The 21,772-nt window shown below is 40.4% G+C and overlaps 1 protein-coding gene across 8 annotated transcripts in view; it reads right to left on the reverse strand.

Moving 5' to 3' along the window:
• Positions 1-21,772, reverse strand: part of VPS13B (vacuolar protein sorting 13 homolog B) — a 399,672-nt gene that overhangs the window by 337,552 nt on the left and 40,348 nt on the right. For all 8 annotated transcript variants that reach the window (XR_014566943.1, XR_014566944.1, XM_083749735.1 and 5 more), the window contains exon 3: positions 14,205-14,348. Coding sequence is in view for 6 of the 8 variants with exons in the window: in XM_083749735.1 (XP_083605861.1) it covers positions 14,205-14,348 (144 nt within the window). In the remaining 2 variants the exon portion in view is untranslated. The remainder of the gene's footprint in view (positions 1-14,204; positions 14,349-21,772) is intronic.

Below are 21,772 nucleotides of genomic sequence, written 5' to 3' on the forward strand. Positions count from 1 at the left end.
TGTATAGTGGATATATATGTGATGTCAGTATGGGGCAGGGAGATACATGGTTGTCGTTAAAAATTGGGAGCCTTTAAGTGCTCTCCTGGTTGTGTATATGCAGGGGAAAGCACCCACTGGCTTCCCAAAGGAAATTCCTTGGATACATAATGTCTGCACAAAGCGCCCTGCATGAGGGAGTTCTGCACAAGGAACCCCCTTCTGCACCTAATCACTTAACTGCAAATAGTGGGGACTTCAAAGCAATAGCAGTGATAGCAGATGATTAATGGGCATTTGGCAGACAAGGATCATGAATTAGCCATACCATTCTAAGACTAGGAAATAAAACTTTCCTGTTGTTTTACTGTTTTTTTCAACTTTCCCCTCGCCTTTTCAATGCATGCCTATGGAGAGAGTGGGATTCATTTTTATGTTTATTCCACATTCCATGACCTTTCTACTTTAAATGTTATGACTGACTGGGACAGACTGGAGCTGGAATAACTCAGTCAGTAGAGCATGGGACTCTTAATCTCAGGCTTGTGGGTTCAAGCTCTGAGTTGAGCAAAAGATTCCTACGTTGCAGGGGATTACACTAGATCAGTGTTCCCCAACCTTTGGTCTCAGGCAGCTTTTGGACCACAATTCCCATCATCCCTGACCACTGGTCTTCCTAGCTAGAGGTCAATCAATCAAACCTTTATTGCATTAGCATACAGCCATAGCAGGATAAGACAAAAATGCTAGAGACAAGCAACCAAACAAGATTCAAAGCGATATTGCTGGCGTTATGACATTTAAATTATGCTAAGACAATAATGTAAAGATTTAGTTGCCGGCGCCGGGAATCTAAAATGCGGATGTATATAAAACATATAATGGCCCCAAAATAGGCCTAGCTAGAGGTGATGGGAATTGTAGTCCAAAAACAGCTGTGAACCCAAGGTTGGGAAACACTGCACTAGATGACCCTCATGGTCCCTTCTAACTCTACAATTCTATGATGTACTGTGCTCCATCAAGTACCTACCAAAGTGTTGCCAGTAAACAAATTACCGTATTGGCCTGAATATAAGCCTCACTCCCCCCCCCCCAAATTCTGACCGTGAAGAGTTAAATTCGCGACCTTACAAAAATTGGCTTTTACATTATCGCTGCTGAAACAGACATATGGTAAAACGTAATGGGTATGAGTGCCTGCAGAAATTTAAGGGAGCAGCTTATATTCGGGTATTATCTCCCCCTCCCCTTGAATTTTAAAGGTATGGCTTATATTCAGGCCAATACGGTATGAATTATTAGCCAGGCTACCATCTCCTAACAAGAAAAAATACAATGACAGTGGACTACAACTGATGCCCTTCTATTCACTGAAAAGCTCTGATCCATGAACAGAAGATGGGTGCCAATTTTTGATTGTTTCCCTTGGTTCTGAAGCCCCACAGCCACTGTTCTATCCAGAGCTGATTTTCAAGGGGCACTTGGTGGGAGGGTGCATCAGCAAAAATGACCTGCACTCCACTTCTATTAGCGAAAGCATCCACTGAATCAAAAGCTCTTCCATGAGTTAAAGAGCACCAGTTGCATGCCCTGAAATAGGTCTAATAGGAAATGAAATCAAATACAATATAAGCACTTCCTTCCACCCAATCGCTTAACAATGGTTAAGAGAACACCACCCTACTGTCTTAAGAGACTATAATTGAAAAAGGGAATCATATTGGCCTGGTATAGAAATGAGTCATTACCCACTTTATTCTCAAGTATAAGGAAATTATATTTAGACCTGTAACAAGACCTGTAGAAGGCACTTAAAGAATTAAACTAAGGCACATTACACTTTTCCCCCACTACAAAATCTGTGGTTATACCTAATGCACAACTACCACTTCTGCTATAGAAACATGTTAAAAACACACTCCCAGAAATTTAACTCTTCTTTAATCAATCATCAAATAAGGAAAACCCACTTCCTCTCAGAGGTAAAATTTTAAATGCATTACCTCACCTTTTCAATGTTAAACTGCACCAATCTAAGGCCTTTGCAAAATATAATGGGACACTAAGGGCCAGAATTTGATCTGTTCTGAACTAATGTAAATCTGGAATAATTCCAGTATAAATCACTGAAGATATACACAAGAATAATAGGCATTAATCTTGGAATGAAATTCTTGTAAGCATGCCAAGAGAGTAAATTAGCCCCTTCAAAATCTGCCAGTAAATAGACACTCACTTCTTTCCTTGGAGTGATCTTAAGATATACTATCATTCAAAAACACATACAACTAAAGCAATTTCCAAAGTTACATGATTAATGGGGTCCTCAAAATCACGCATGAAACTAGGATTCAGTCAAGAAGGGTGCCTAGTTCTACCATCCTCTGCAAATTTCACCTCTGCAAGTTCTATACCCAGCCAAAAAAGGGGAAGAAAATCAGTGGGGACAAACGGCAATGTCTCTAAAGAGACTGCAAGGCTGAAGGGGCAGCAATGTGTACTTTACTGCCTCTGCAAAGTAGAAAACAGATGAAAAATGTGGCTCCTGCTGTTGCCAAACTACTTTGTGAAGGACTAAAGTGCTGTTATTTTGCCTTTTCCAATTCTTATTTTATCCCACCTACTTCTTGATGATTGGCACGCCAAAAAAAATGTTCAGCCTGGAAATAGATTATGTAGATTACATTCAATCAAAGCAGAATTTCAGCTCTCCTTTTCAGAACATTTTACAATTTGCCAATAAGAACTCGTTTTTACTGAAACACAACTTTTTAGTGAAGATGCAAATGTTTAGTTGCAGCTTTTGTTCCAACTACCAAAAATGAAACCTCTGGCATAGTTCTCCTTTCTTCTTTATGTAAGTCAGGCACCCCCAAACTTGGCCTTCCAGCTGTTTTGGGACTACAATTTCCATCAGCCCTGACCACTGGTCCTGTTAGCTAGGGGGTGATGGGAGTTGTAGCCCCAAAACAGATGGAGGGCCAAGATTGGGGATGCCTGATGTAAGTTAAGTAAGCACAAGGATTTAGTAGCACAGGAAGCTGCTTTATACCAAGTCAGAGCAAAGACTGGCAGTGGCTCTCCAGGGTTTCAAGCAGGGGGGTTTCCTAGCCCTACGTGGAGATAGCAGGAATTGAACCACAGACCTTCGGCATGCAAAGCAGATGCACAAACTCTTTTGACTGCTATCAATTGATTTGTCTGCTTTAAAGACAATCTATTATAATGTAACACATTATAATATATTGATACCAACTTTCAGCAACTGGTGTCATATATTTTTCCAGCACAATGTATTAGTAGTTAGGCCACATAACTTAGCATAATAGGGCAACAAAAGTGGGTAGATCTGGCCTCCGCTTCCAACTATCCACCCAAAGTGGTTCAAAGTTAAAAGCTGGATAGCAGACAATGCCCTCGGCTTTCCTTCACTGCTGTCTCCACGTTCCCTGCATCTGGCACTAATTAAACTTGGAAGAAACTGGCTCTAGAGCACCATGAACATTAACTGGCTAAAGCATAGCTGTCAACTTTTCCCTTTTCTTGCGAGGAATCCTATTTGGAATAAGGGAATTTCCCTTTTAAAAAGGGAAAAGTTGACAGCTATGGGCTAAAGTAATATGCGGCAAACACAGAACTGTGTCATAGGCAAGCCCAGCCCTGCCTCCTTGCTGCTGCCCTTCCTACCTGAAGATGCCACCACTTGTTTCCAATTCCTCTTGTGCACAGTGATAACATATCCGACTCCCTCTCCCTCCTACTTGTGAGTAGGTCCCGCTAGCTCATTTGTGGATAGTGGACTTTGATAAGGTGGAAGGGCAGGAAAACGGCAAAAAGGATCTAGGAACATGGATAAATTTCCGGAACGACAACGGGATATCAGCTCTGCCCAAGGCATGACAGATAACAGCAACAATCAGGGGGAAAGAAAGACATAACATCTTACAAGGACAGGAAGAAACTCCACGGACAGAATAATTGCCACACATAGGATGAACAAGGATATAGTTTGAGTTATTTACTTGCAGTTTTATAAACCATTTAATGTGTCAATACAAATAGAAGCTATTAGTATTGCAGTTGCTGTATGAGGGATTATTATTATGACCGGAATGTAATTGAAACTAGTAAGATTTTGGAACGCAGAAATAAAGAAAATCATCAAACCATCAAATCTAGCAGGCACTTTAACTAAATTATGTAATTCAGTATTTGAATGTTTGGTATTAATAATTGTATTATAAATTGGTATTGTTATAATGAGGCTATTATTGGACTGTAATTGAAAACTAATAAAATTTATTACAAGAGAAAGGATCTGGGAACACCTGTCTCCCATAGCAAGGGCATAAAAACCTGCAACTGGTCGGATCAGACACAAAGCTGAAAGGACTGTGCAGACTCAGTTCAGCGCAGAAGTTGGAATGCTTACAGTGCAATTCCATATTTCTGAGTAAACATTTAAGTTCTACTTTGTTCAATGGGAACTATTCATTAGCAATTATGTTTAGGACTGCAGCCTTAAGTCCTACTGAAAATCAATGGGACTGCAAATAAGGTTATTTTAACAATCAACAAAATTGTTAAGAACCTGATCCATATAAGGAGGTTGTCATGCTCCTTTTTTTAAAAAAAAAGGTCATTATGCTATTAATCACCAATCAATTACTTAAATAAGATGCATTATGTTGCTTTCCACTGAACTGCTAAAACTAATGCCAACATTAAATACATTCCCTTTAGTGCAATCATTATTTCATGAACAAATCAGCTCAGCATAAACAGTTTGCAATGTATTCCATTTAAGATTTAAAATTGCTACATAAAATAACACACACTAATTAGGGCTCCAATACATCTGCAAATACATCCCCATGACCCATCAAGACAGCTGCACTCTTGTGGGACAATGACATTTATGAATTCCTGACAAATGCATGCGATCCGGAGCTAAAGCATTATCGGTTGAGAGGATCTAGCTACAGAATGCTCTCCCCTAGGAACTCAAACACTTGGAATTTAAGCAACTTTAGGGCATATGGCAAAACCTTCCTCTTTGATAAAATGTTCTCCAGCAAGAGAAATAAATTTAAATTTTAAGAAGATTCTATACATTCTTTCCCAAGGGCGGCTTCCTAAAACCAATAAAAGGAAATACACCCAAGATTTAGTAGAGCCTACAAAGCAAGTAAATACGTGGAAATTGAACTATGTAAGCACTGCAGGAAATAACAGATTGACATGATTCAGCTTTTAATGTATGGAACAACTGCACAAAGTTATGGCCAGGCAAGTGACAAGAAAATGAAGCTATCAAGTCAAGGAAGCTTTATTTAGAATTTATTTTTTTCTTTTAGTAGTCTTCCTTCTCAAATGCATATTGGGCAAAAAAAAAATATTATTCTTTAGAAGAACATTTTTTAAAAAAATAAAGCAATGCAGTATATATATTTTTGGCTGAACTGCTATAAAATACCACAGGTTTATTGGTAAGTTCATCGTTTTAGAATGTTATGGATTTTTGGACAGCAGAGTCTATGGCACAGGAAAGAAGTAAAATGATAGATTGATGGTATGTGATTAAGAAGAACCAAATGGGAATCCTTGATGCAGAGAACCACTGAAGCTAAGAAGGGGTGGACCACATCAGTCCCTTTAATGGGAACTTATTGAACCAGCAAAATGGAAAGGACCAACTCATGTTTAAGGAATGGGAAGCAAGCTACAAAAACATATGCCTTTCTTTCTCCCATTCTCTCCCCCTTGGATGTGAATGCCCTCCTACCAGACCTAACTTGGGTTAACCACCACATTGGTAGTAACATTGTCCTCAGTGAAACAGAAATCCCACCTAGCTCTAACCCAGATTTCCACTGAACAGTGGGTTTTTTAAAAGCAGCTTTAACCTGGGTTTTTGAATTCATTGTAAGAGGAAATCCTAGCCGATTCAAGCGTTGACTGCACTTGCATGTGAGCAATAACACAAGGGGGTGCACTGCCAACCCCCTACTCTGTCACATTATTTTGGTTCCATGTTTGCAGATGAAGACCTACATCAGACTCCACACAATTTAAAACCCTGATCTAAATCACACATGGAATGTTATTGCACAGAGGCAGCTCACCACTGCAGACATTCACCCTAAGGCTTGTGGGCAGCTGTACACAGAATGGGGACAATATGCCAGAGGAGCGAGACTTGATAATATACTCCCCATCCCAGATCTGCTTAGGTGCAATTGTAGTTAACACCTGAATAGTGCTCCTGATTGCCCTTACTGTGATTAACACTGCTGCCAAAGTAATGGGAATTCACTATTAGGCTCAAAAGCAAACAAGGAGGGAGAGTTTGAACCATTTCCATACATTCAGTTCATGTATTTAGTGTTTAGCCATGACCAAAAGCAATCAGCAGCATTCTCTCTGCACAGACCCCAAAGAGAAAGAAATAGTACATAATCCTTCTTAAGTGAACATGATTACAAAATGCAATAGTACCTCAAAAATAAAGAAATATATATGTAAGTATTATTAAAATGCTATCAATCTTAGCACTACAGTCATACTAACTTTGCTTAACTTTTACATGCAAATGAAGGCTAAATGTGTAGTTTAAATTGGTGCATCCCATACTGGTTGACGTTTAAGATTTCTTGGAAAAATTACATAACCAAAGTGTGTTAATGTTTTAAGGGTCCTTGGGACTTTTTTCTTTCACATTGCTTTTATGATACACAATTCCCTCACTTCTTCAAGCCAAGTTATATTCTTGCAAAATTCATTTTTTACATGTGTTTCAGATTTTGTTTGTTTGTAAAGACTTAAGCATGTAATTATACTCTGAATTGTTCCCTCCTCCTTCCTTAATTTTGTTCACTTTCTGTTGCTGATTTTGTTTGTTTTTCTTTTCTTGGACCATATTTTGTTCCCCTCTGAGTTACCCATTGCAAATTTACAATAATTATTTGAGGCAATCTTTTTTTCTTTTATTACTGTAGCGGATTAATTCTTTTCCTTTATAGTTGAACTCCTGATGAAGTTCTCTTTTGTCCTCTGGAAGCATCTTCCTACTTTCATGCCTCATAGCATGCTAAAAAAAGGAGAGTCATCTTAGAAGTTTAAGCTTGAAAAGGATTAGGTCTAATACTGAACAGTCCTCCCATTACTTCTAGTAACCTGACTATATTGATAAGAAAAGGAATAGGCTTGCTTCTAATGTCACTTTGTGCACTGGCTTAAATATAGCCTTAAATCATTGATAACGTATGTTTATGTATGAGTTTTCTCACAAAAAAAAGGATGGGCAAGACTTAGTCCTAGTATTATACATTGTAACATGCCAAGGTATTGGGGGCATTACATTTCTTGCTCTTATTAGCTATGCAGATATGACAACTTAGATGTACTTATTTACTTATTTACATTCATGTTCCCGTCCTTTCTTCACTCATGAAGCTCAAAACAGCATACAAGGGGTTCCCAAACCATCTCCCAACTTGGTACTGACAGTGCCCAGTCCTGTTTCACTTCAGTAAGTAACTTTCTTTGCCCCTAAGCAACACAACCAGAATAAAATTATATAAAGCATTGATTTGGATTATATCCAACTGAGTCATACTCAAGAGTACACTCAATGAAATTCAAAGACAAATCCACTGATTTCAAGGAGTCTACCTGGAGTATGACATCACTGGGTATCACCCTCTATCTTAGCAACTAAAATATTGCCCCTTCTTACATTCTTATAATAATAATTTTAATAATTTTATCATTTGTACCCCACCTATCTAACTTGGTTGCTCCAGCCACTCTGAAACTACACAGGAAAAAAATAGCATTTTAAAAGCTGGCTGGGGCAGAGGAGAAAAGAAACAGGGATGAAGGAATTCCGCTGCCTGGTGGTAATGGCTTGAGGCAGACTGCTTCCAGAGCTGTAGGCAGAGATAGCATTCCCCTCCCCATAAATGGGAACCACACACCCTTCATGTGTTAGGAACTGATAAATGTGTTTTGCAACATGCAGGTTACTTTCTCTTCCAAAACATCTACGTTGCTGCAAATGGCCATACTAGTTTAGCTGATTGCATTTTAAATGGTTGCTCCTCTTGTCCTCTCCTGACTGCACTGCTTACTCTGAAAGCTTTTACCAAAGAACTTGGGAGAAGGAATCAGTGTTTTGCCATAAAGTATGCATTTTGATTATTATTACAATGTCTAAAACAACTTTCATCACAGTTTACTAGGTCAACATATTAAAACAATTTCAAAGCAAATTGAACAACTGGAGATGGATGTTATAGAAGTACTCATTTCATTTGGAACTTGAACCAAGTCTGTGCTCCAACATCATAACTGCACGCAATTTAGTAAGTTTTGTAACAGAACAGAGAAATGAGAACTTGAGAAATGTCACATTGATTACTCGCAACACATATACAATCAAGGAGTCTTATGGCACTAATATGGCATAAGTTCTTCTGGACATGCCCACTTCTTCAGATGCAGGAGGTATAATCATAGTAGGTATACTGTATACAGGAGAAGGTTTTAAGGTTGGATTGCAATGATTGGCATGCTAGTTAGCTGAAATCTGTAAGGTTTCTGCAGGTCCACCTCGCTTGGGAACACTCCACTCTCTTTCCATATTCTAGTTCCCAGCAAAAAGGTCATCAATAAAACTGGTGAAAGTACACACATGACCCCACTCAAACCCTGGGGAAATGGTCTGAAGTAAGGGTGTGTGTACACATTAATAAATGACACTATGAAGATTTCGGCTCTCTTCCATTTGTTCCCAAGATACCCACCCTAAACTTTGTGGTTGAGGAACTGTCACTAACAATAATGGGAAAACCTGCAGGCAACTGAAGACCAAAGCAAACCACTGTCATATCTACAGGTCACAGAGCATGTGTGATCCCAACCCATTTTTAAATATTATTTCCCCTAACCCTTGAGTATTTTTCTGCAAAACATTAGGCTTGAAAAATAAAGAGACAAGAAGCCATCTATTTAGAAAACAAGTACACACTCTCACTGCTTGTCCATATGGTCCTGATCTATATTGATATATAGATCACAAGAACCTTCAGTCCACATGCGTAGTTAGTCCCTCCATACCTCCCAATTTGGCCAGGGGTGCCATTTTGGCCAAGCCACACCTACCTGCCCTGCAAGTGTGAAGCAGGTAAAGACATGGCAGTGTCAAATGGGGTTTGAAGGTGATCAGTGACATCTGAAAAACTCTGTGCACAGCACTTTGCCAACAATCAATCAGGATCTGCAGTACTTTACAATCAGATGAATGATTGGTCAAAACCAAGTCATCTGATGACATTGTGACATCATGTGATTAACAAGTGGATGGCCCTTTCCACCTGTCAACCATGGCCTGTGAGTGCTGGGGAAAATAAAACTCTGACACAGACCAGACCCAGTTCTCCACCTCTGATCTAATTATACTCTTATCTTCTTTCTTCTTCTTCTATACTGCATACTATGACTTTACTATGACAACAATATGCTTCATGAACAACTAGAAAAATGCAGAATAAAGTATCATGATATGATAGCCTTATTCATAATTAGCCAAATTTGAAGTAAGTTCATGCCAATTAACTACTTACTGTAATTTTCCACAAGGTTCTTGACACAATGCTATTTGCTATATTATAAACTCAAAAGTTGATTTATAGTCAAAAGGTGACTTAAAGTCAAATGTCAATTAACTATAAAACAGAAGTGCAGGTTTTAAAAAATCTGTTGGTGCAGATGTTTAAACCTATGAACTAATCAGATTTATTCTCCAACAGGGAAATACAATAAATAAATAATATGGAAGTGGATTTAGAGATATTACATCTCTTATCAGGGTAAAGGGCTACATGGAAGCCATATGCATAAATCAACTTTTACAAAACCTTTACAAATTTAAGATATATTATATTATAAAATACAAAGAAGGGGCTTAAGCTGGTACCTGAAGTTCTTAAAAGCAGCTTGGGGCGGGGGGCAGGGGAGCTTGGGAACCAGAAATCCAAAAGGAGTTATTTGTCATGAAATGAAGTGAATTTATAACTTCCTAAATACATGTTCAAAAAAGAGAAGAGATTGCTTTCATTTACATTCTTATTATTACAAAGATAAATCCTATCATTGGCATAAATCCAAATGTTATTCTCTAAGGTTGTACATACCATGGAATAATTTGTCCAAATGTCAGTTGTAATTTTCAAAATCCCCCTCTTACTATAGATTCTTAAACATCTGTAACAAATACTTGTTTTGAGAGTGCTTTACATTTGTGACATTTGACCTTTTGCCGTATGCACCACAAAATTCAAGTTTCAAATACCATGCAAGCAGGAAATATGATCATTCCAGCAGTAGCCATCTGCATGGTCCAATATCAAATATTAGTTCTGGGTTGCACAAAGTCATGTGTTACAAATCTGTTTCTGCAGCTTCTATAATTAGTTGTAATTTGCTGCTTCTAAAATGTGTTTCTTATGGGACATCTGGCCTTGAAACGTCTACCTTTTGCATTGAAAAAAATACTTAGTGTTCTGAATATTTTAAATACATACATATACGTGTGTTTGTGTCACTGCATGGGTGGCATAACGAGGACCAGACTTCTTAAACAGATTTATATCATTATGCAGAAATATTAAATAATCTAAATGTATGCAAATAATGTTTCAGAGGTAGTCAGATTTTTCCAAGCTAATTATTAAACAGGAGCCTGTTAAGGAGATTAGAGCATTGTATGCAGCAGCCTGGTACTTTGTAGATAATACAAAATGAATAAAATGTACACATATATAGTACGTATAGATGTATTTATTTAGTAGTGCTCCTAATTTTTAAAACGGAGAGCAAAATGCTGTTGTGCCTAGTAGCGCAACACATTTTTCACTGTAAGAAAATGCAGGCACTGTGCTATGTGCTCCAAATATACTAGTGCATAAGCACTTAGATGAAGATAAGTGCTTTCCTGTATCTCAGCACAAATCATAAGCATATCAAAGCATTTAAGAGCCATCACAAGCACATCAGCTATCATCAGCCCATTTGTAGTAGAGTTTTATGGTTTTATAGAGTTGTAGCAAATAGGTTCTTCTCACCTTCTGCAGAATAATTTATGTAGGTAGATTATATGAAAGGTGAGAAGAACCTATTTGCTACAAGAGCAAATAACTTATTTGCTAAAAGATGGGCACACAATAGATATTTTTGTCCAAGTATGAATATCATTTCTGAAATCAATTCATCTCTAGGAAAAATAATAGCAACTCTATGCTGAACTTTCTGCACTTTTACCGTTCTCAGTATGAAGGACAGAACATAGCAATTTTATACACTAAACTCATGCAATGGAGGAGAACTCTAACTGGAGAAATTCCCTTCCTAGTCATGTGATCATTTTGGTTTTACAGTTCAAGTGGGAACGCGGTGGCAATTTCTTAATCAATGTACACAATGTGCCAACCCAACCAAAAGTACCAGTTCTCACATAGCATACAAATGTGGGAAATTTCCAGCCTCAGGTTACAGACGCTTCAAGGTTGCGCGTTTTTGGGTTACGGACACGCCGAAACCCGGAAGTACCGGAACGGGTTACTTCCAGGTTTCAGCACTTGCACATGCACAGGAGCAGCAAAGCACACTTTGCACATGCGCAGAAATGCCAAATCGCAACCCATATGTGCACAGACGTGGCGCTGCGGGTTGTGGATGCTGCGGGTTGCGAACATGCCTCCTACACGGATCACATTCGCAACCCGAGCATCCACTGTACAAACCAGAGACTGAAGAATAGAGAATATAATGGAGTAAAGAGATTTAATAAACCAATTATTTAAGTACACAATCAACTAGATGCCAGGTTGATTCTAGATGCTGAGAGTTGGTTTTAAAGCCTAGGTGTAGAATATTTGAAGAATAGTATTTCAACTGCCTTCTAAAAATTAGTGGCAACAGCTGAGAATGTTGCCCTGAGATTATAGAACCATCTCTGACAAGAAATTGCCAAATCTAGCAGCACAGTCCATTTCAGGGACTTAAAATATTTTCATTCAGATTAACTTTTGACCACTAAATATACCAGTTATAGCTGCAATCACTGCTTGTCATTGCTGCTTCAAATGGTTACTTTTTATTTCACTGGGGTTTTTGTTGTTGTTTTTTTGCAATATATATGTATCTAACACAGAAACAGATATAAAACAAACTTGGACACAATTATATCAATCCAGTAAGTAATTCATGTGTCCTTGAGGATACTGCAACAACCTAACGGTGTTTTTCTATGTGCCACAATGTATAAGTGAATAGCATAATCTAGAAAAAAGGATTCAAACTGTTTCTGGCTTAACCCATCCCTTTGCTTTCTTTGTTTGATTAGCCAGATTTCCACATTAAGTGGCTCCAGAGGTGTTTAAACTTCCCGGAAATACTGGAATTTTGTAAGCCTTTCCAGTTGGTTGCTATTGTAGAGCATGGAAGGAATGCAAGTCTTTGTGCAAGACTTTAAGCACCTGAACGCTTGCACTTTTTGCCTTATCCCTGCATCCATTTCAGAATATACTCAAAACTCCCTTGGGGTGGAGAACCACCACTATGAGTGAATGAACATTTATTTTTGTTTTTATTATCTGTCTTGAGACTATTGCATTGAAAGGCAAAGTAAAAATGTTCTAAGTAAATCTGTGTGGAAAGCTAATCTTCAAAGACAAAAGTATTTTTCAGCGCATATGAGGCATAAGAGTGATTTGGGGTTCTGCTCCCAACAGTGTATGGCTGGTCGAAGCTCAAAGGCAGAGCAATGGCCTTTCTCCATTAGTTCCTAGCATCTGTTTTTTAGTGGTGTACCACCTTGAAACTCCCTGTTAGCAGTTTCTTATCTTCCATAAATCAGGGGGTGGGGAGATAATTAATGTAATCAAAGCTAGTGGCCATTGTTACACCTTAGGATGGTGAATTCCAGAGATTAATGGCAGGTCTGCGCAGGGGGGAAATGAGAGGTGCGCGGAGGAGAGGGTAGACGTTCCATCGCACGAGCATAATTCCTTCTGCTGATGGGACAAGTTAGTTGGATACCACCCGGCATCTCTGGGATGCTTACAAGCAGGGAATGAAGCCAAGAGTCTTCCCTCCACAGCCCCACTCCATGTCTTACCTTCAGAGATGTACTGTGTCTCAACACTAACTTTCCCTTTACTATTGTGGGTTATAAAAGTGGATTGTGTGGGCAGAACAGGTAGAAAAAGGAGCTTTGCATAGTAGAACTGAAGAAATATATTAGGGGAATGGTACTTTTCCACTTTTGGCATGTACCACAGACCTCTGATCTTAAACTTCATTAAATAAACACAATTTTGTGCATTACTGGTTTAAACCAAGCTCACATACTGCTCCACTCCTTGGCCACCTTCTTTCATAATAAGTATTATTATTATTTTTAAACGCTTTAATAATTGTTTATCATTGTGAAAAAGCACATATTCATAAGTTTAGCATCTAGAGAAAGTAAAACTTGGGCTACTACACAACACCAGAATCTATTTCACTATACCGTACTGAAAGCCACCCAGAGTGGCTGGAACAACCCAGACAGAAGGGCAGGGTACAAATAATAAAGTTGTTGTTGTTGTTGTTGTTGTTGTTGTTGTTGTTCCATCTCAACATCCCTCCCATCCCTTCTGCACATTCAACATCTTATTGATGGGAAAGTTTTGTTTTTTTAAAAAAGGAAAAAACTCAACTACAAAGATCAATTCCAGGATGACAAAGAAGAAAATTGAAATAAAAATTAAAAGCAAAATTTAAATGTGGTAAGTGCACTGGTATGAAAATATTGAAGCACGATAATAAAAAACTACTAGTTTCCCTACATCACTTCCTCATTTTGGAAGGATGCCAGTACTCAACTCCACCAATGAGATCCAGATTTTTAGTTAGTAGAAAACTGGAACAATTTTAGCTAGTCTAAAAGATTGCTACAGCAAGAAACACATTTCACCTTCTTCAAAGATTCAGTGGAATCAAGAAGAAACTGAGCTTCCAATCACAATTTGACAGCAATAGAAAGTGACTTTCAGGAGGAAACCCCATAAGGATAAGATGAACATCATGGTAGCCTTTTGCTAGGTAAACTAACCATGTATCCAAGTTCCTGTAAAATCCAATAAGTTCATATATATTGCGTGTTGTTTTCTTACCTGGACTCCATCCTTCAGCTTCAAAATGCACTCCATTGTATTTATTGTAATCACAACTGGCTCGGAACCAAGCTTTGTCCATGGTACGTGGATGCGCAGTTCATGAATGTGTCCGCTTAAAAATGTAAATGGTAGTTTCAGCTCCTTGAAAACAAAAGTCATATCAAATTACCAAGCTAGCTATTAAAAACAAAATGAAACAAAATGAGCGGCTTGAGCATGTAGTTGCAGTTATCCAAATACAATTTAGCAAGTTTTTCGGCTGCAAGCTGTCTGACATAAATTTTGGTGCATTTCAAAATAGTTTCCCAGATAATGGGGAACTACCTCATTCATATACCGTAAATAAACCAAGAACATAACCAATGTGTGTCAAGTTGTATCTATTCTGACACATCACACACACACACACACACACACACACACACACACACACTGCATTCATTCATTTGGCTTTTATTCAGTTCTAAGCTTGAAGACTCATTGAAAAAACAAGCACAACTTATAAAAATAAAATCCATAAACTATATACAGTTAATCCAAACTTGTAATAATAAAAATAATAATTTATTATTTATACCCCGCCCATCCAGCTGAGTTCCCCCAGCCACTCTGGGCAGCTCCCAACAGATTAAAAGCAGAATAAAACATCAAACATTAAAACTTCCCTAAACAGGGCTGCCTTCAGATGTCTTCTAAAAGTCAGATACTTATTTATTTCCTTGACATCTGATCGGAGGGCGTACCACAGGGTGGGCACCATCACCAAGAAGGCCCTCTGCCTAATTATCAATGGCCACTAAAATCCAACAAAAATAAATAAATGAATGAATGAAATGGTCTTACACTGCTAATCCAACCCCCTCCCCCCCCCAAACAAACACATGAGACTCAAAGGCTTAAAGTAAACTTGAATTCTCAAGATAGGCAGTGGATCCTGAGGTTCCCTTCAAATAAACACTTATTATTAAATTTCTATGCCACCCTTCCTCTCCAAGGAGCTCAGAATTCTTAAGAGAATTCAAAAATATACTCAAAACCATAATTAGAAGATCAATTAAAATTTTGTATCAAAGTACAAATATAAAAACATAACACCACTTCCTCAACCATGTGCTAAAGATGAGATGAACATCTTTCTTGGCATTTGAAAGCCATCAAGGGAAAGAAACAACGGAACATTCCCTAGAAAGGAAGTCCACATACAGGGCATTTGCCACAGAGTAGTCCTTGCCCCGTATAATCAGCACATGGGTTCATCCCCTTCAACGGGAAAAGCAGGGCCTTCCTTTTTAAAAACATGGGCTTGCTACAATTATGACACCAGGTCTGAAGCAAATATGAGCAATTTTGCCTTCAAAGTGCTACATAAAGCACAATGAGCTTGAGTGACTTACTTTTTATTAGAAATATTTATAACCTGCTATTCATTGAATATTTTCAATCCAAAAGTGCGGAAACAAAAGAACAAAGTAGAAAGGACATACAGAAAAATATAACCATGTACAGCAGTTACAAAATCATATCAACACGCCCAGTAAACAACAAACAGTTCCGTGATAATGAAAACAAAGCAACTGCAATAAGGGCAGCAATTACAAATGTCAATTTAATAAAATAACTTGGGTAAAACCCAGCAAGAAGTCCCCACTCTACTTTGTGACCTTTGCGCAACTTAACAACTTTCACCCCTCTCTCCAACTCATCCAGGACCTTATCCTGAGTGGTATGAATCATCGCCCACAAGTATAAACAGCAAAGATCTCCCACTCCTTTTCCATAGTAGAAACAGAACACACACAAAAGAGAAAGGTGGCAATATGCCACAGCTGGTGTTTCTCTCCTCTTTCCGAGGTCCTGACAAAACTCACAGGCCTTGAGACCTGTAAGGCTGCTAAGAAGATTCCCTCTTTGTCATTCTTGCCACCTTTAACAGTTTGTTCCAGTTTTAACCCTGCCTTCCAGAAGAGGAGGCAACCTTTTCCTGCATGCTCTACTCTCCAGTGACTAAAATAAAACTTCAGAGGTAATTAAATCCAACTTTCCACCATGCTTCTCCTTGGAAAGCTTCATACAATATACCTATGGCTTCGGCAGTAGTCTGACTCCTCCTTACCAGTCAGAACAAATAGCATTCAGCATCCTCCACAATTATCTATCTTTATTACCAAACATGATTTAACCAGACCACTAATTTGCCACTAAAAAAAGTTCACTGAGGAGGCAACAGTTGTGAGATAGGTGTTTTCAATGTTGCCACATGGTAGGCATGATTATACACCTTCACAGCCTGGCTGTAGCTGCTCTGAGATGTGTACCACCTGAGACCTAGCCATGAACTGGGCTGATTTATTCCTCCAAAATCCATCTTAATGGGTCCCGCACCTCCATAGGGGGAGGCAGCCACAGCTAATCCAAACTTTACCAGTGAGTGATTCCACCCACAATAGGGTCAAACTCTGCAGTGCCACTGGATCATTCCAAATTCACTCTGTAGCAAATTCCAGATCAGTTGTCAGACATGCAATATGTGCTGGTATATTGAGATAGCCCCACAATAGTTAAGGTGACCATAAAGTTCTGAGGTGGTCCTAACAAGGTGGACTCAATTTGAATATTAAAGACCACCCCCCCAGGAGCAACCGCCCTCCACCCTCTGGATTGGTGCCACACAAAATACTAAGGCAGGCCAATCTGAGTCAGGTGAGGCCCAGGTAGCTCACCCAATAGGTTTCAATAATGTATAACAAGTCAGCCCCTTATTCCACAACTGTGTCATAATTAAGGGATGTTGCACTGTGAATTGCATGGCACATTTGCAGTTCACTTTTGACATATAAAAGGAACTCCAGACAAGTCACTAACAACAAACATTAGACTAGGGGAAACATTATATTCTGATCCTACATAAAATTGCCTTGATCCATAAGCACTCTGGCATATACATGAACTGCTGTTTGTTGAATTGAATAACAAGAGGCTGAATGAACAAGGAACCATCATGCATGAACTCAAGATGTAATGCCAATGAGAAATGGGATCTACTTCTACATAAAAGCAGTTAAAATAATCAAAAAACATGTTAACATCTATATGTCAGGGACTGGGCAGGCTTGCCTAAACAAAAATGATTTAAGCAGGCACCAAAAACGGTACATCAAAGGAACCTGCCTGATAATCCATCAAGGTCATGTGTTCTTACACAGAGACTTGCAACCATTCAGGAAAGGGTGTAAGTGTATACATGCATAGGCCAGTGTGTGTGTGTGTGTGTGTGTGTGTGTGTGTGCGTGTGTGCGTGTGTGTGTGTGTGTACACATACACACACACACACACCAACTCCCTTGCACAGTATTACGGCAGCAGTTTGTGAGATAGCACCATGCTGCAGGGGACAGAAGTTACTTTAGGGGCTACTGTTCAATTCTGTTTTTATGGAAAGATGTGCAACTGTTTCTTGAGATCAGGTTCAGGTCCGCTGTGTTTATAAGCTAGGTTTTAAGGTATATAGGTTCCCATGAACTATTGTGTACAGCAATTTCACAACTTTTGAAAAGATAGAAGATTCAATGCCACTGTCCTAATGCTTCAAGAGGAAACACAGGAGCTCAGCCTTCATCAGGGTAGAGAATAGAAGTGAAGAAAACATAAAAGTGGATAATAGAAAGCTGCTGAAAGTTTGAAAACAACTTGTTTGCCTTTTATGACAGCTGCCTAACTCACTCTTTGTTGTATAAATACAGGTCGGTGTTTTTTCCAACAAACGTTTTCAACTTAACAAAGTGAGGTTGTCAAAATGTAGAATCATGTCAGATGTCAAAAGCTGACAACCCAGGAGACACCACTTAAAGCTGCAATCCAATGCAGCTTTTTGAGAGAAAGTCCACTGAACGACAACTTACTCCTGAGTAAATGAAACATCTGTTTTGTATGCTCTGTTTTGTTTAGATGAAGAGAGCTTCTTTAATATGCTGACCGAAAGTGCAAGATTGCCAAGAATACATATGTCAAAAAAGAATATAGTCCAACATCTTACATGAGAATTTATCTTTATTAAGTATGTTGATTGATGCTACATAGAACAAATGTGTACATCCATTTTAATGACAAGCAAGTTTAAACAGATACATCATACCCACATTCTTTCTAAAACTCATTTCTAGGTCTAGAAATATGTTCAATTTAGCCAAGCAATTTGAGAATCCTTCAGAAGTTATTATTTTAATGTTTATGCTAGAACACAGAACATATTCCTCAAAAAGCAGCCTCCTCTTAGCCTCCTCCACACCATGTGTGACACTTGATCTTGAATCTTTTCTCAATTTCAAAAGCCTTTCTATAATGTAGCTCTACTGTAGCTCTTTATATTGTGTTTCAGATACACCAATGTGTGGCAATTTTAAACTTCATAAACATTGCTCAACAAAGCTCATTTTCATCTATTAATCTTTTTTACTTCCATATGAGATAAAAAATATTCCTCATTTTAATCACATGAATATGATGTAGACATATATATATATTATTTATAAGACCATTTATAAACATCTAGTTCATAAAAATATATCATGGTTTTGTTAGAGCTCTCCTACAAGCCCCCAGATGCATTTCAAACGCATGGGTCAGACTAGAAACGGGGATGATGAGAGTGGAGGCTAACATTAATCTACAAATGGTTGTCATTGAATGTGCTCCCCTGATCCTCTGCGACCAGTTCCAGTCAGGCTGGCAGACAGCAGTCCTGAACACCCTTCAGAAACTGGGTTTTGCCCCTCAAGACTTTCTAAGACTGGCGTTGGACCAAGCAAAAGCTACGGTTAGGCAAAGAATCATAGGCACCGAGAGACAACAGGACTGCTCAAGGTGCCCAGACTATAAAATTGGAGAAATCAAGAGAGATATAGCCACACCGGCAGCAAATCTCTTCTTTCTCATATCCAAAAATGCAAGAAGGACTTTTACATTCGCCAGAAGCTCGGCTCTGCCCTCGCTGGTCCTGGAAGGATCCTTTTAAAAAGTCCCATATGCTCAGAGACTTTGCACCTGTTCATTGGGGGATATAGGAAGTCCAGAGCACTTATTTTTTATATGTCCCTTTTACGAAGAGGCACGTAGTGAGACCATTGATCCCCTGCTGGTGAGGCTCACTGACCTCCCAGAAAAGCAAAAATTTGACCTTTTCCTGTTAGGCAAAGATCATGAGACGACCCGGATGGCCACCAGATTCTGTATACAGATCTGTAGGTGCAGACCACCCCCCCGCCCAATTCAAACTAGTTCATTACGAAAATCCCCGAACTCGGTTCCATGTGTGATTCTGGGTCATTTCTCTGCGGTAGCTTCTTATAGCTTATAAGTATCTATACACTTATCACATTTATAAATTTAAAATTTACTGTTGTATGTTGTTTTAAATGTTTGTTTTCCTTCTGGGATTGTACCCCCAAGTGTGTTTTATAAGCTGGTCTCCAACCATAATAACTTATCTATCTATCTATCATGGTTCTGTATAAAAAAAAAATCATAAAATTCTAAAAATCATAGAACACAGAACACACGACTAACAACACTGAATCAAATTAATTCTCGGAAAAAAAACACTTGGCAAAAGAGGGGAGGGAACTAACAGTAAGTAGATAAATATACAGTAAGTAGATAAACTAACAGTAAGTAGATAAACTTGCCAAAGCAAGTTTTTTTATATATTATAAAGGACAATGATAAAAATGCACAGTGAGTTAGAAGTAATATCAACTGATGAACAGAGTTTATTCTCCAGAGCAGTGTTCGACACTCCCATTGTTCTAGGCACATTTTGCGACAGGGAATTTCTGAGCTCTGGGTGCAGTACTGCGCCTAAGATTTCCGATTAAAACTGCCCCTGTTGGCGCTAAGGGTGTGGGAGGAGAAATTCTTCCTCGCTAGGCTTCCAATAGATCTAGGGGTTATCTTCTACACAAAAAAATATTATAGGTCTTAGGTTTGCGAACTAGACACTCAAGGTAGGTATCTCTGCCATCAGTTTTATAGGCTTTTAATATGTGTTGTTTGTGGTGCCAAAAATATATACAGTGGTGCCCCGCAAGACGAATGCCTCGCTAAACGAAAAACCCGCAAGACGAAAGGGTTTTCCGATTTTTTAGCGGCTTCGCAAGACGAATTTCCCTATGGGCTTGCTTCGCAAGACGAAAGCCCATAGGGAAATCTCCGGGGACAGTGGGGAAGCGCAGCGCGCCTTCTCCTCTGTTCCCGGACCTGTCCTAAGGCTTGCGGTGGGAGGTCCGGGAACAGAGGGGAAGGCGCGAAGGGCTTCTCCTCTGTTCCCGGGGCTTGCGGTGGGAGGAGGGTTTTTCCTCCCCACCGCCAACATTCAGAACAGCATTCTGAATGTTGGCGGTGGGGAGGAAAGCCCTCCTCCCACTGCAAGCCTTCAGGACAGGTCCGGGAACAGAGGGGAAGGTGCGCAGCGCTTCTCCTCTGTTCCCGGGGCTTGCGGTGGGAGGAGGGTTTTTCCTCCCCACCGCCAACATTCAGAACAGCATTCTGAATGTTGGCGGTGGGGAGGAAAGCCCTCCTCCCACTGCAAGCCTTCAGGACAGGTCCGGGAACAGAGGGGAAGGTGCGCAGCGCTTCTCCTCTGTTCCCGGGGCTTGCGGTGGGAGGAGGGTTTTTCCTCCCCACCACCAACATTCAGAACAGCATTCTGAATGTTGGCGGTGGGGAGGAAAGCCCTCCTCCCACTGCAAGCCTTCAGGACAGGTCCGGGAACAGAGGGGAAGGTGCGCAGCGCTTCTCCTCTGTTCCTGGGGCTTGCGGTGGGAGGAGGGTTTTTCCTCCCCACCGCCACATTCAGAACAGCATTCTGAATGTTGGCGGTGGGGTGGAAAGCCCTCCTCCCACCGCAAGCCTTCAGGACAGGTCCGGGAACAGAGGGGAAGGTGCGCAGCCTGCTGCCCCGCGCAAGGGACGCTCTTAAGCAGAGCGCCCCTCGCGCGGGGCCGACATTCGCCGCTTGGAGAGCCCTGCGGGGAAGTCCTGCAGGGTTCCCCAAGCGGCGAATGTCTGCGCCGCGCGAGGGGCGCTCTTCTTAAGAGCGCCCCTCGCGCGGGGCAGCAGGCTGCTATCCGCAGCTTGGAGAGCCCTGCGGGGAAGTCCTGCAGGGTTCCCCAAGCGGCGAATGTCTGCGCCGCGCGAGGGGCGCTCTTCTTAAGAGCGCCCCTCGCGCGGGGCAGCAGGCTGCTATCCGCAGCTTGGAGAGCCCTGCGGGGAAGGTCCTGCAGGGTTCCCCAAGCGGCGAATGTCTGCGCCGCGCGAGGGGCGCTCTTCTTAAGAGCGCCCCTCGCGCGGGGCAGCAGGCTGCTATCCGCAGCTTGGAGAGCCCTGCGGGGAAGTCCTGCAGGGTTCCCCAAGCTGCGAATGTCTGCGGCGCGCGAGGGGCGCTCTGCTTAAGAGCGCCCCTCGCGCGGGGCAGCAGGCTGCTATCCGCAGCTTGGAGAGCCCTCTGGACCTCTTCTGAAGGCGGGTGGGGGGCAAAAGTCTTTGTCCCCCCTGCCTGCCTTCCCGGGGGA

Source organism: Podarcis gaigeae (genome assembly GCF_964106915.1).
Source record: "Podarcis gaigeae genome assembly, chromosome: 7".
In the NCBI taxonomy this organism is placed as follows: domain Eukaryota; kingdom Metazoa; phylum Chordata; class Lepidosauria; order Squamata; family Lacertidae; genus Podarcis; species Podarcis gaigeae.